This window comes from Leucopleurus acutus (assembly GCF_964270905.1).
Source record: "Leucopleurus acutus genome assembly, chromosome: 13".
NCBI classification, from domain to species: Eukaryota; Metazoa; Chordata; class Mammalia; order Artiodactyla; family Delphinidae; genus Leucopleurus; species Leucopleurus acutus.
In genome coordinates this window covers 27,352,745-27,365,937 of record NC_139155.1, presented here as the reverse complement: position 1 = coordinate 27,365,937, position 13,193 = coordinate 27,352,745, and the positions used below count along the sequence as shown (strand labels likewise).

General features: G+C 52.3%; 1 protein-coding gene across 3 annotated transcripts in view; it reads right to left on the bottom strand.

Moving 5' to 3' along the window:
- Nucleotides 1–243: 243 nt before the first annotated feature.
- Nucleotides 244–13,193, bottom strand: part of ST8SIA5 (ST8 alpha-N-acetyl-neuraminide alpha-2,8-sialyltransferase 5) — a gene marked incomplete at both ends in the record, with an annotated part of 56,618 nt that continues 43,668 nt past the window's right edge. For all 3 annotated transcript variants that reach the window (XM_082852864.1, XM_082852865.1, XM_082852866.1), the window contains 5 exons: nt 244–712; nt 1,847–1,939; nt 2,730–2,842; nt 6,943–7,087; nt 10,472–10,558. In XM_082852864.1, coding sequence (XP_082708990.1) covers nt 244–712; nt 1,847–1,939; nt 2,730–2,842; nt 6,943–7,087; nt 10,472–10,558 — 907 coding nt within the window. The remainder of the gene's footprint in view (nt 713–1,846; nt 1,940–2,729; nt 2,843–6,942; nt 7,088–10,471; nt 10,559–13,193) is intronic.

Here is a 13,193-nt window from a genome sequence, read left to right as displayed (position 1 = left end):
AGGGCCGCGACCTTGAGCTGTGGCCCAGCAGTGCGCTACCCATGCGCAGGTGGGGGGCGCTCGGCATGGAGCTGACTCCGCCTGGCCCCCAGCCCAGCCTCCCAGCCCACAGGACCCAAGCCCGAAGCCGAGCGTCCGAGGGCGTGCCAGCCTCAGCGCCAGGCCTTCGCCCTGCCCTGCGGGTGGGCAGGCGAGGAGGAGCGAGGTTCCGTGTGCCGGGCTGGCGGGCAGCCTGCGCCGCCCTCAGCAGCAGTTGCAGGTGCCCGTGTGCACGCGCAGGATGCCGCGGCTGTGCAGGTGCAGGAAGTTGAAGATCTCGGAGGGCATGGCGTGGAAGCCCGGGCGGGGCTTGACGTTGTCATAGTAGTGGTGGGTGATGTAGAGGCCCGAGGGGTTCATGGGGAAGGCCCAGAAGCCGAACAGGTGCACCTCCTCGCACAGTTCCAGCGCCGCCGTGACCAGGATGAGGCCGGTGCTGATGCGCTTGGCGCGCACCCCGAGGCTAAGCCAGTAGCGCGACACGTTGACCAGGTACTGCGGGTGGAAGTAGTACACGGCCTGCGGCGACTCGAAGTCATCCAGCACGTACTTGACGCGGATGGACACGTCGGTGTTGCGCGTGTTGTAGAATGCAGGCAGCAGCACGGACGCGTTCTCGTACACCTGCAGCACCCGGTAGAAGGGCCGCCGCCACTTCTCCAGCTTGTGGAACCTGGCGGGGGCGCAGGGTGAGACGGGGCCTCGGGAGCCCTCCGTTTGCCCCACCCCTGCACCCTGGGGTCTTTTCAAAGGACGTAGGAGCCCCTCAAGGCCACACGCCCCCTTCTTTCGGCTCAGTCACTTAGCAGATGAATGTCCACCTTCCTCCGGGACAGTTATATTTTTGTAAGTGAGTGCCGGAGAGGGCAATCTGGACCCAAAGGGACAAATATCTAGTGTGTGGTTGCAGGGGAAGGGTAATACTTAACCCATACGGCTGAGGGTGCCCGGGGCGGGCTCAGAGGGGAAGGGGCGAGGGAGTGGAGGCTTTCCCTAGAGCCCTCATGACTCACCTGTCCTGCCTTCCCCAAGGACCCACCTGTCACTGCCTTCCCCCAGTGAAGAACACCAAACCAGCTGCCTGTCCTCTGAGCCCTTCCTCCCCTCGCTCGCCTTTCTCTTTACACTGAACAGCCCTCCCAGCTGGCTCACTGCGCACCTCTCTGAATGCTCCCTCACTCAGCTGACTCCTTGTAAATGTGCCCGGGCATCTGACCGGATTTAACAACTCCCCCTCCTCTTACCCTTCATCTGACCTGGAGGTGTGACTATGCCCCAGTTGGAGTTTTAACCCCATCAGCCCCTCCCCCAGGCCTCCCAGACAGACCCCAGGAGGGGAGTCAGGAGCGGGGGTTGAGGTCTTTGCATGAGGCTTCTCCCCACTGCCGGGCGGACACACTGTGTAGGGAGCTGCCTGCCCCCGTCACACACTGGAAAGCTCTCTGGCCCATCTCTAGGGAAAGAGAGTCTAGACCAGTGCTGTCCAAAAGAAATATAATGCAGGCCACAATGTAATTTTAAATGTTCTAGGAAGCACATTTAGAGAAGTAGAAAGAAGTAGGTGAAATTAATTTTTACAGTAGATTTTATTTAACCTGATATACCCCGAATACTATCATTTTTATATGTAATCAATATAAAAATGTAATAAGGCACGGCCCATCCTCTTTCTCATATTAAGCTTTTTAAATCAAGTGTGTGTGTTGCACTTACAGACAGCACATCTCAACTGGATCGTGCCCCGTGGCCACACATGATGAATGGCTATCATATTGGACAGCACAAGTTTAGAAAGAGGGCCACTGACCTCTCTGTGATGATGCTGGGGTTCACCGTGACCACATCTGTCTTCACCCCTACATCCATGGTGTACTTCTCCGAGATGGGGGGTAGGTTGCACCTGCAGAAGAGATGAGGCAGCCCGACTGCATGTGGTATGTCATTCTAGATAGAGCTGGGGAGCTGGGGTGTGGCGAAGAAAGGGCTGGTGATCATGTGGGCAGAGGGACACAGAGGAAACCAGCTGGGTGGAATCTTCGTGCCTGGGCATGGAAGGGCAAGTTCAACCCCTTCCCTCACCAACCCTGGGTGACCCAATGGTTGTAGATACACGACCCATGAGATCCCACTGCAGCCTCAACCCAAGTCTCTTTGCTTTAAACTCTCATTTTCAACCTATCTTCTTCACCCAGGCTAAAGAGGTAAGTGAGGGTCCCCAAAGAGATAAGAAGGGCTTCTACACAAGGAAGAAGAAATACAAGGACAAGTGTCTAGCTTAGGTAAGGCCAGGGTGAAGCTCACATTGGTGTCAGCCACAAGACTACCCTGGTTCCAAGCGGTGCTTCCAGAAGAGTGGAACCCAGCCAGAGAGGTGGCTGCCCAGGCGACCTCACCAACAGATCTGCATGACCCCTGGGAGTCCTCAGTGTCTTCACATCTATTATGCCATTTGCTCCCATTCTGCAGATGTGGAGACTGAGGACCTGAGAGATTCAACCCTTGCAAGGGACAGAGCTAAAGGGGGAAGGGAGAACCCAGAGCATGAGGTCTGCAGGGGTGGGGAGTGGGGAGTGGGGAGTAATCACGTAAATGGCAGCACTAGCAGGCTGGGGAACCAGAAAGGGGGCAGGCACGGAGGGGGAGGGCCATGGGGGTAGAGGTGGCAGGTGCAGACCCGGGGCAATTCTTACCGGAAGACAAAGTCGGCGCTGTTTATCTCCCTCCCGCAGCGGCTGTTCTTTAGGATGCCCCCATTGCCCACCACGGCACATTTCTTAAATTGGGACCGGTAGTAGGGCATGTCCTGGGGAGACAGGGGCACAGCTGTCAGAGGCGATGCCCCTCCTGCCTTCATCTGGTGCTCTCACCTCTGCACCCACGTCCACCTCCACTCCTCGTAGCCTCACAAGACAGCCTTGCAGTAAATGTGGGAGAAAAGTGGTTATTCCACTTTGCAGATGAAGAGAGGTCAAAAGCTTCGTTCTCAGTTCCACGGGCAATTAGGAATGAGCTAGAACTGGAAGCCAGATCTCCACAGCCTTTTTCAATAAGCCCTGGGATGCCTCCGGTTTCCAGAAAGATGAGAGTACAAGTTATAGCTAACTCTGCTTGCCTTTGGTTTTCCCAATGGAATCCCAGCTTCTTTTACTTCTAATCCACATGTTTTAATGGTTAATGCAGACCTTCTGGGAGATGACAGCAGCAGAGATGTGGCAGAGCCACCAGGGACCAGGGCCCTAAACATAGCCCTCACCCCTTTCAGCTCAGGGTAAGGTACAGACCCTCCCTCTGCTCCATGGGGAGGGCACAGGCCTGGGATAGAAAGGTCATATAGACTGGGACAGATGCCAGGACTTGGTAGCAGCAGAGACAACTGACGGGGGTGGGCAAGCAAGGCCACACCAGGGGAGCAGTGAGAGGCAGGGACACTGGGATCTCTGTCAAGAAACAGCGTTGAGCACGGAGAGCTCAGGACTCACTCTAGTAATGATGACAGCCACGGGGGCAATGGGAGGGAGCATCCCCCAGCGCTCCAACCTGGTCATACCTCGGCTGGTGGTGTTACCTTGGTCTGGGCGCTGGCTGCCCACAGAGACTCCCTGGGCATGCTTTCCAGGGGACCACAGGCAAGTAGGCAGGAAAAAGCAAATACTGGCCTGATTAGGAGACCTGGTTCTAGGCCACGTCCCCATTCTAGGCCTCGTGGGCATCCTGAGGCAGGTGGGACCAGGCAGGCTCAGGGCACGAGTGTAGACCTGGAGTCCAGGGTAGGGTGACCAACCATCCCAGCTGGCCCAGGACTAGGGCACTTTGCTTGGGATGCAGGACTTATATTTGGTCAAACCAGGATTGGGCACCCTAGTCAACGGACCCAGTTCAATCCTGGTTTTGCCCCACAATGAGGTGAGGAAACCACGGACAAGTGTTTTGAGCCCTCGGTGACTTGGTTTTGTAAATTTTGTAAAGCTTATTACAAATTAAACTTTGTAATTTGTAAAATAAGAATAGTAACGTGTATTTCTTGTGACTACATTTGAGATGATGTAAAGCAGAGCTTCTCAACTTGGCACTACTGATGCTTTGGAGCAGCTCATTCCTTGTGGTGGGGCTGGCTGTGTAGTGTGTAGTGGCATCTCTGGCCTCTTCCCACTAGATGCCAGGAGCAACCCCCCCCCCCCCCGCCGTCATGACAAGCAAGAGCATCTCCAGACGTTGCCAAATGTCTCCACCTCCCTGCCCCCCACGTTGAGAACCACTGGAGTAGATGGAAAGCTTACCCACTGCAGTGCTTGGCGCAGAGGTGTCTCTGCAAGGGGACCAGGTGGTTATTACGGGATGGCCCTGAAGTTACCCGCCATCTCTGTCACCCAGAGGCTGCCGGGCAGCTTTCCTCCTATCTCACACCAGCTGGCCAGCCCTGCGTGACAGTGGCCCTGGTCAGCACCTGGGGCTTACGTTGGAACCAAGTGCCAGACAAGTGTCACGGAAAATCCCAGTACAATGGGATCATCAGCAATTAGGCTAAATCCAAAGGAGATGCTGCACCTGTCTGTGGGAGACTGTCCTTCCTCACGGCACATTTTCCCTGGAGGGCCAGGCTCCGGGAACCGGGACGGGGAAAACAAGGGCGTCTCATGGCCAGTGGGGGAAACTGCACTGTTTGACTTTGACCAGAGAAAGAATAAAAACAAAGTCCTTTTTGGAGAGATTATCAAGGGCTTTTTATGTTCTATGTCAGTGTTTCTCACACTTCTGTAAATCAAAAACTACCTGGGTACTTTCTGAAAATACACATTCTTAGCTCCATCCCAGAACCACAGAATCAGAATCTTCAGGGTCAGGGTAGGAGCCCAAGAAGCTGCATATTTTTCAACGCCCCCCCAAAAAACTCACCTTAGGGAAGTTTGGGAAATACTTCTACATCACATGCTCTAATTCGGGGGTGGTAAATTACGGCCTGTGGGCCACATCTGACCCACCACCTATTTCTGTACAGCCAGCAAGCTAAGAATAGATTTTATATTTTTTCAAGGGTGGGAAAAAAGAATACTTTGTGATGTGTAAAACATATAAAATTCAAATTTCAGTGTCTAATGGGAACTAAAGCATTATTGGGATCCAGCCACACTCTGTTGCTTACTCGTGTCTGTGGCTGCTTCATGCTAGAACGATAAAGGTGAGTAGCTGTGACAGAGACCATATGGCCTGCGTGTTTGGCAACCCCTGTTGCACTTCCCTGGGCCTCAGTGGCCCATCCCCATGGCCCTCCTTGCATCCATATGTTATACCCGAGCTGTGTGTCACCCACTGGCATTACCTGCAAGTTCACCTGCTGTCACCAGTCTCACGTTCCAGGCCTTGAAAGACCCACCTCGTAAAGACGACTCACACCCCATCGTCCTCCAGCGCTGCTGTGGGAGGGTATGTTTGACACCCGTCCACCTCCAGCTCCTCCCCATTGCTCCCCTCCCCCCGCCAGGCCCAGTCATACCAGTGCACTCTGGTGCTCGGAGCAAGAAGTAATTATACTCCAATAAAGATATTTAAATAAATAAAAAAGAATGCAGGGAACCCCTGGGCTTTGCTTCATTCGCACTCCCCGGAGCAGGGCAGCCCAGCCCCGCACATTCATCCAGCAAGAACTGAACCCGCCCCACACCCTAGTTTGCTAGAACGCCAGCAGTTCTACAAACTGGACCCACTAAACCCTGCCCTGGGCTGGCACTCTCCAGGGGGTGCCTATAAACACCTTGCATGGAACCTTCCTCTTCAGGTGGTAACCATCGTCATCTGCTGAACATACAGGCTCCAGGGTCCCTTCTCCAAGGGTCTGGTGCAACGACTAGGCCAGAAGCGCCTGCCTGCGCCTGGGTTCTGTGATCTGAGCACTTTGCTCATGTGGGCCACTCATTCTGTGGTCCCCCTGGCCAAGGAGCCTCGTGCTGGCCCTGAATAAACAGCCTCCCTCCAGGCTTCTCATAGGTGAAGGAAAAAATAATAATAAACGTCTCTCTTGTTTAAGTCTCTGATATTTTGGATTTTCTGTTCTAAGCAGCCAAATCTATTCCTAGTCCAAACCCCAGTGTTACAGACAGTGAGAGTGGAGCCTTGAAAGACAAAAAGGACTGCCCAAGGCCAGCCAATACGAGATCAACCTTTCAGCACTTTACTTTGTACGGTTTGCGCTTTCTTGTGCACACAACCTTTGCATGTACATTTTTTTAAATTATTAATTAATTTATTATTTTTTTTTGGCTGTGTTGGGTCTTTGTTGCTGTGCGCGGGCTTTCTTTAGTTGTGGTGAGCAGGGGCTACTCTTCGTTGTGGTGCACGGGCTTCTCATTGCAGTGGCTTCTCTTGTTGCGGAGCACGGGCTCTAGGCGAGCGGGCTCAGTAGTTGTGGCTCCAGGGCTCTAGAGCACAGGCTCAGTAGCTGTGGCGCACGGGCTTAGTTGCTTCACGGCATGTGGGATCTTCCTGGACCAGGGCTCGAACCCGTGTCCCCTGCATTGGCAGGTGGATTCTTAAGCTCTGCGCCACCAGGGAAGTCCCTGCATGTACATTTTTGCTCTTGTGCCTCCCTCGGGTTGGGGACAAATGCTTAATCCTGCTCCCAGATAGCTTCGGGATGTTCTCTGCAAGCAAGGCAATAACCAAAACTTCACAACCACTTTCTTGCCAACAGTCATTCAAATAACAGCCAGCTGGCATTCTTTGTGCTCCGACAGAACCCCCAGGAACCCCGGAGGACGGTCTACTGAGCCTACGAGAATGGCAAGCCAGGACCAGGACAGCTGGGTGCAGGGCACAGCTGAGTGATGCCACGCCACACGGGCGTGGCCACAGAGGGCCCTACTGGGTCAGCTCCATTGTCCCACCCGACCGCCCTGCCCAAAGCAGCACCTTGGGAAACATGTGGAAGATCTCCCGGTTGATGTGGTAGATGCCGCTGGTGTCCACCTCATACTTGAGTTTCGTCCCCAGGGGCGTGTTCTTCTGGGTGGTGAAGAGGAAGGAGGGGGCATTGCAGCACCTGGACAGAGTGGACCTGCCGGGCAGGAGATAGACAGAGAGAGACCAGTGACACAGGGCAGAGCAGAGCCTCTCAGAGAACAGAGGGGTCATGGAACTGAGGTCCCTTGGGGAGGCCAGGGAGCGCCATACTTTCCCACCCACCCCTGCCCCTGCCCCCGCACCTCTGCTTCAATACTCCTCCCAATGCCCAAGCCTTTCAGGGTCCAGCCTGGTCTCCCTCTGTGAGCTCCCAGCTGCCCTGTCCCCACTGGCCGCATTGGCCTCTAAAGGCCCAGAGCACAGACTGGGCATCCCTCGCTTCATCATCTGTCAACTCCCTCTCCGCTTGAACGAAAGCCCCTGCGTGGCAGGGACCCTGCCTCTCTGGATCCTGCACAATGTCGGACACGTGGGGGTCAACTACCAAAGTCCTGCCAACTGCGGGCTGAAGCTTTCCCCACATGAGATTTCACAAGAGCCGCTAAGCCTTCTACTACTTCTCAGAAATGCTTCTTCATCCAGCTCTAAAGGAAAACACAGGCATAAGAGCTCTTCCTTGGTTGTTGGCCCCCATATCTGACTCTAGACAAGGCTAACCCTGTCTGATGGGGTCAAAAAGCAAGACATACATAGTCAACAGAAATGTGCCATTTCAGTGATTTACAAACTGTCTTAGGAACAGGGGAGGGTCAGAAATTGGGGTGGTGGGTTGATACTGGATGACTGCCTGCAGAAAGTGGATCCTGGCTTCCAGAAGTTTTAAGGAGTTCATTATTTAAAAAAAAAAATCGCTGTGGTTTTCACTGACAAAAACACTCGAACATGAGCTACAGAAAGGTTAGAGCTCAGACGATGCAAGCAGGCTTAAAAAGACAGCCTTCAAGGGAGAGTGGGGCTGTGAGGCAGGCTTGGGAGCTAGCCAGGCCAGAGAATCCCGATTTCCTCTTCTCTGCAGCTGGTGTTCCGCCCGGCAATGTATTCTCCCAGGGTGCCTGCAAGGCTTGGTGATGGGGTCAGATCCTAGGCACACGCTGCTCCCCTATCCTGGGGACCCAAAGCCCCACCCTGGCTGCAGAGGGGCTGGATTTGACAAAGGATGCAAAATGCCACCCTCTCACAGGGGGCTGTGAGCCCACGAGGACCCACTTTCTCCACAAACAGCAGCAGGGGGCCAGTACACACTGGCCTTCGGCCCCCAACACTGGCTCTGGGCACAGTTACATCCAGCCTCTGGGCAGCCCTGGGAGGAACGGAACGCCATCCCCATGGAGTCTGGATGACGACCACTAACTAAAGTTGAGGACGAGCTTTCTGGAAAACCCACATCGAAGGTGTGGCATGGAAACTTGAGCCGCCAACCTGGTGTCAGGAGTCCGGGCTTCTAGTTTCTGCTCTGCCCCCACCAGCTGTGGGGCTTCGGGCAGGTCTCTTCCCCTCTCTGAGCCTCCGTTTTCTCAACTGTAGAATGCAGGGCTGGCTCTTCTGACCCTCTGTAATCCTGTGACTCCAGATTGCCAAAGCCAGGAAGGCTGCACCCATTGTTTTTTGTGACTTTATCTCTTGCAGGGACTTCACTGGGGAGCTCAGTTGGCAGCTGGCCATAGAGAGCGGTCTCTGCTGGGGAGGGTTGGGTTTTAAAATGTGACTGAGGCTTCCCAGGGGCAAGGCCAGAGGCCTGGCCAGGCAGGAGCCATAGGTCAGCATTACAAACCAGCATCTGGCTGGTCCAGAAACTCCATTTTGTCAGCCCACTGGCGAGTACCCAAGTGAGGGAGACTGACAAACTAACCAAGCTCACGAGTGACTGATATATAAACCAGAATGCCAGAGTGTCCATTTGTAAGCAGCAGGCGGGGGAGGGCCTCTGTTACAGTATTGCTGTCACTGGAATGCTCATGCCTGCGTTCTAGCTCACTCCCGCATCCCACCCCACTTCACTGCACCATGTTCTTGCACCTAAATTAAGAGTCTCATCATCATTCAATGAGCTTGTGATGAGAGCAAAGGGGGACGACCAACTGGCCTTGAAGCTTTTCCCATTCAGAGCATAGCAAGACTGGATGTCGCTTCTCTTTCCCCCACCGCCAGAAAGGTCTCAGCTCCCCCAGAGCCTCTCCCCGGATCGTGCTGGCTGATCCCTGCCAAAGGCTCCCCCGCGGATCCTGGTTTTTCTCTTGCCACATCATTTTCCCGTTGCTACATTATTTCCTTAGGTATGTGAATCCCACTGGCGAGGCTTCTGTCCAGCTCTCAGCCTGGACAACATCCTCTGGCATCTCACTGACCTTGTCCACGCTGAGTTCGATTTCAGTGTGCCCTCAGTGTGCTTGGGCCTCCCCGTCATGCACCACCCTCAGCATCGCTTCGCTCTAAGGGCGGAATTGGGGCCGCGTTTACAGCACAGACCTCGGACCCGTTGCCCACATTCTAGTCTATGGTACGTGGGTCTCTGCAAACTACTGCCGGGCCTTAGCTGCGTTTCTGCAGTCTCCTAGAGGCATCTGGCTGGGGGCTGCTGGCACCTGCAGCACGTTCCTAAAACGTGCCACTTAAAACTGCCTCTCAACTTGGCCCAGAATTGCAACAAACTGGAACAAATGACTTATACAGAAAATACAAAATACTTAGTGTTATTTGCTTTTCACAGCTTCCCGTGTAGGATTCCTTCATGCAGATGGCTCTTCAGCACATTCAAACTACAGCCTGAGTTGCTAAAATCCAATTTATACACACATTCCCAGGATTCTGTCAATTCCATTCAATAAGGTCTACCCTGCACTAAAAACATACCATTAACTCCTAGAATTTTAGAGTGGAGAGGCCCCTGTAGCTCACCACTAATCACAGAGACTGTCTGGACATCTGCTAGGCTCTCAGAGACAGGAGAACATTAAGATACAGCTCTTGCCTCCTGGGAGCTTATAACCCGTCAGTTTCGGTTAGAGAGCAGTTAGGGAATAAGCTACAGCAGGGCCCAAATGGCTGGTCTAGGCTGTAGAAGCCCAAGCGCTCTGAGAAGGAGAGGACTGCTAAGTTAGAGCAGCTGCCCGGGGAGCAGGGCGGGGAACGGGGTGAGGCCACGGAAGGTGCTTCATGTACCTGAACGCACGGGCCTCCTGGAGACCTCAAGCACCTCACCTCACAGTCAGGGGCTGTACTGGAGACAATAGCACTGGCCACACAGGGCTGCTGCTAGGACTAAGGGCAGGGACATGTGGACAACACTCAGCAAGATGCCAGCCTCAGCCTGTGTGCTGAGTCAGAACCTCCCCACTCCCAGATTCCAAAGCCCAATCAGAGCCAGCTCTGGGGAAGATGTGTCTGGGGGCTGGCCTTGCAGGACGAGGGAGCTCTGATGAGGTGCCTGGGAGGACCATATGAACAGAAGGGCTGGGGAGCACGGACGAGTCATAGATACTTGAACTGGTTGGCTTCAGAGATGTTCATCGCCCATTTGCACATCTGGAGGCTCTTCCACCTGTCGAACAGCTCCAACTGCTTCACCCTTGGGAGTGGAGGACAGAGAGTGCATGAAAGGGCCAGGCTGAACAATGTCATCATCCCCAGACATGCTCCCTTCCTCTTCCCCCTTATGCCAAATCCTGGGCTGGTCCCTTGTGTTAACTGTATTTTCTAATTTGCTATACTCTTGATTCTCTGACATCTGCGGACTTGTGAATTCCTAGAGATAGCAAACCACTCTCCTGCAAGCATGCCTTCCATACACACCTCAGCTAGTCCAGAGCCCACACCTTCAATCACCTCCTTTATGAACAGAGCCACTAGTCCCTGCCCTCATCAGCCCAGAGCTAAGGATCAGACAACCAGGGGCAGTCCTTATGCCCCAAAGCCCACTGAAATTATTCAAACTAGCCAGTCGTGAAACTTTTTATCCTGCCTTGTCCATTCCTTTCCACGAAAACCACAATAAAGGGTCTCACCTCTGCTTTCCCCTCATCCCTTTGCCTCCTGACCAACCCTGGTGCTTCCCCATGTGTCCCTGCATGGTGTGCCATGCCTCCTGTCTCTAGGAATCTGTGAGCATAAGAACGTCTTCCTTCACAATAGCCTTTTGCATGTCTGTGTGTCTTACTATATGTGATCAAAACAAATCCCGGCACATTTTAAAACACCTTCCTCACGTGCCCACCCCCAAGGGCCTTCACAGTTCTCCCAGGAACATCTGTCCATAGAGGGTGTAAGACCACTTCCCTAAGGTCTGTAGATCACCCCACACTGTGCTCAGCACAGAGTAGGGCTCATTGCAAAGGCACAATGCCCTTCTCTTTCTCTTTTCTCAAGGGCAGATCACAATTTCCAGCGACAGAGAAGGAGAGGTGAGAAGCCTTTTGTCTGAACCACCATCTGCAAGGCTTTATGCCAGTTGGGTTTAGACATCTCAGCATTGTGACATCCCAAAGCACTCCCTGGAAAGGGAATGTCTAAATCATGTAGGATTCTTCCTTTGACTGAAACCAGCAAAAAGAATTGGATCATGGAACCCTTTTCCCATTGAGCGGTGCCTCTGACTGGAGTTCTTAGGAATGCTGGGAGATGCTGGACAGACCATAAGTTCCTTAAAGGCAGAGCCTTGACTTTTGTCTCCTGACCTCCCACATTCCCCATCCCACAGTTAGGCATTATACAGTTGTCCAGGGTTACCTGGCTGTGGCCCGGTTCAGATGCTGGCTTGTCTTGGACACTGATGCAAGGGGAGCCCTTTAAAGGTTATTCTGGTTTGGTCATGAATGGGAAAGTGACAAGCCCTCAGGAGCTGAGTGTTATCAAAAAACTACCATTAATTGTGGTTCTTACTTTGAGGTCCGCCAAAGGTCTTAAGGAGACCTATGAACCCTCTGAATTATAGGCAAAATCCCCTGTCTGTCCACCCACGTGCACATCTTAGGGAAAATCTGAAGCTTTCATCAGCTTCCAAAAAAGGTGCATGATTTCAAAAAAAGGCAAATACTTAACTGTAAAGTAAAAAAACAGGTTCATTCTGCAGAGCTGTGTCCCCCTGTGTTTAACTGGAGGGGGAAACAGTTGTTCCCAAACTAGGCAAGCCTCACCTACAGAGAGAGTATATGACTGGTGCTGGGAGGAATGATTGCAGGAAAAGTCATACGAGATAGTGACTAAGTACATAGATTTTGGAACCAGAAGGGGAGTTGGGCCTCAGACCCAGTTTAGGCACTTCCTAACTATGGGACCTCAGGCAGGCTATGTGACTGCTCTGAGCCTCAGTTTTCTCGCCTAGAAAATGGTCATAACACTAGATTATTGCTCACCCACCCAGATTTGTTAAGACTACTAACTAAGACGATGCAATAAATGACTAAGAATGGTGTCTGGCACGTGGAAAGTGCCCTACAGGTGTAAGTTCTTATTACTGTTAAACTAAGCTGTCTTGACAATGCTGACTCACAGCCCCCTGGACTTTCCCCTTCTGCAAAACCCATAACCTGTCATTACCTATGCCTGATACTTCCCACTAAACAGTAAATACCCTGGGGCAGGGGATCATGCCTGACTGTGACTCCAGTGCTAAGGCACATAGCAGATGAGTGGTAAATATTTGTTGAGTATATCAATAATTAATGAATGAATCAATAAGTCTGAGTTCAAATAAATTCTATAACTATTTATTGAATTCCTCGATATGGCAGGAACTGGAGATACTGTGGTGAACAAAAAAACTCCCTGCCCACACAGACCTCACAAATGGGAAGCAAATATACAGGGATACGACACCAAAAGCACAAGCAATAAAAGCAAAAATGGACAAGTGGATTCCATCAAACTAAAAACCTTCTGCACAGCAAAGGAAATAATCAGCAGAGTAAAAAGACAACCCTACCAAACAGGAGAAAATATTTGCAAACCATATATCTGATAAGGGGTTAACATCCAAAATACATAGGAACTCCTACAATGCAATAGCAAAAAAACAAATAACAGCAATAGCAAAAAAACAAATAACCTGATTTTAAAATCAGGTTAAACACGGCAAAAGACTTGAAAAGACATTTCTACAAAGAAAACATACAAATGGTCAACGGGTACATGAAAAGGTGCTCAACACCACTAATCATCAGGGAAATGCAAATCAAAACCACAATGAGATACTACATCATACCTGT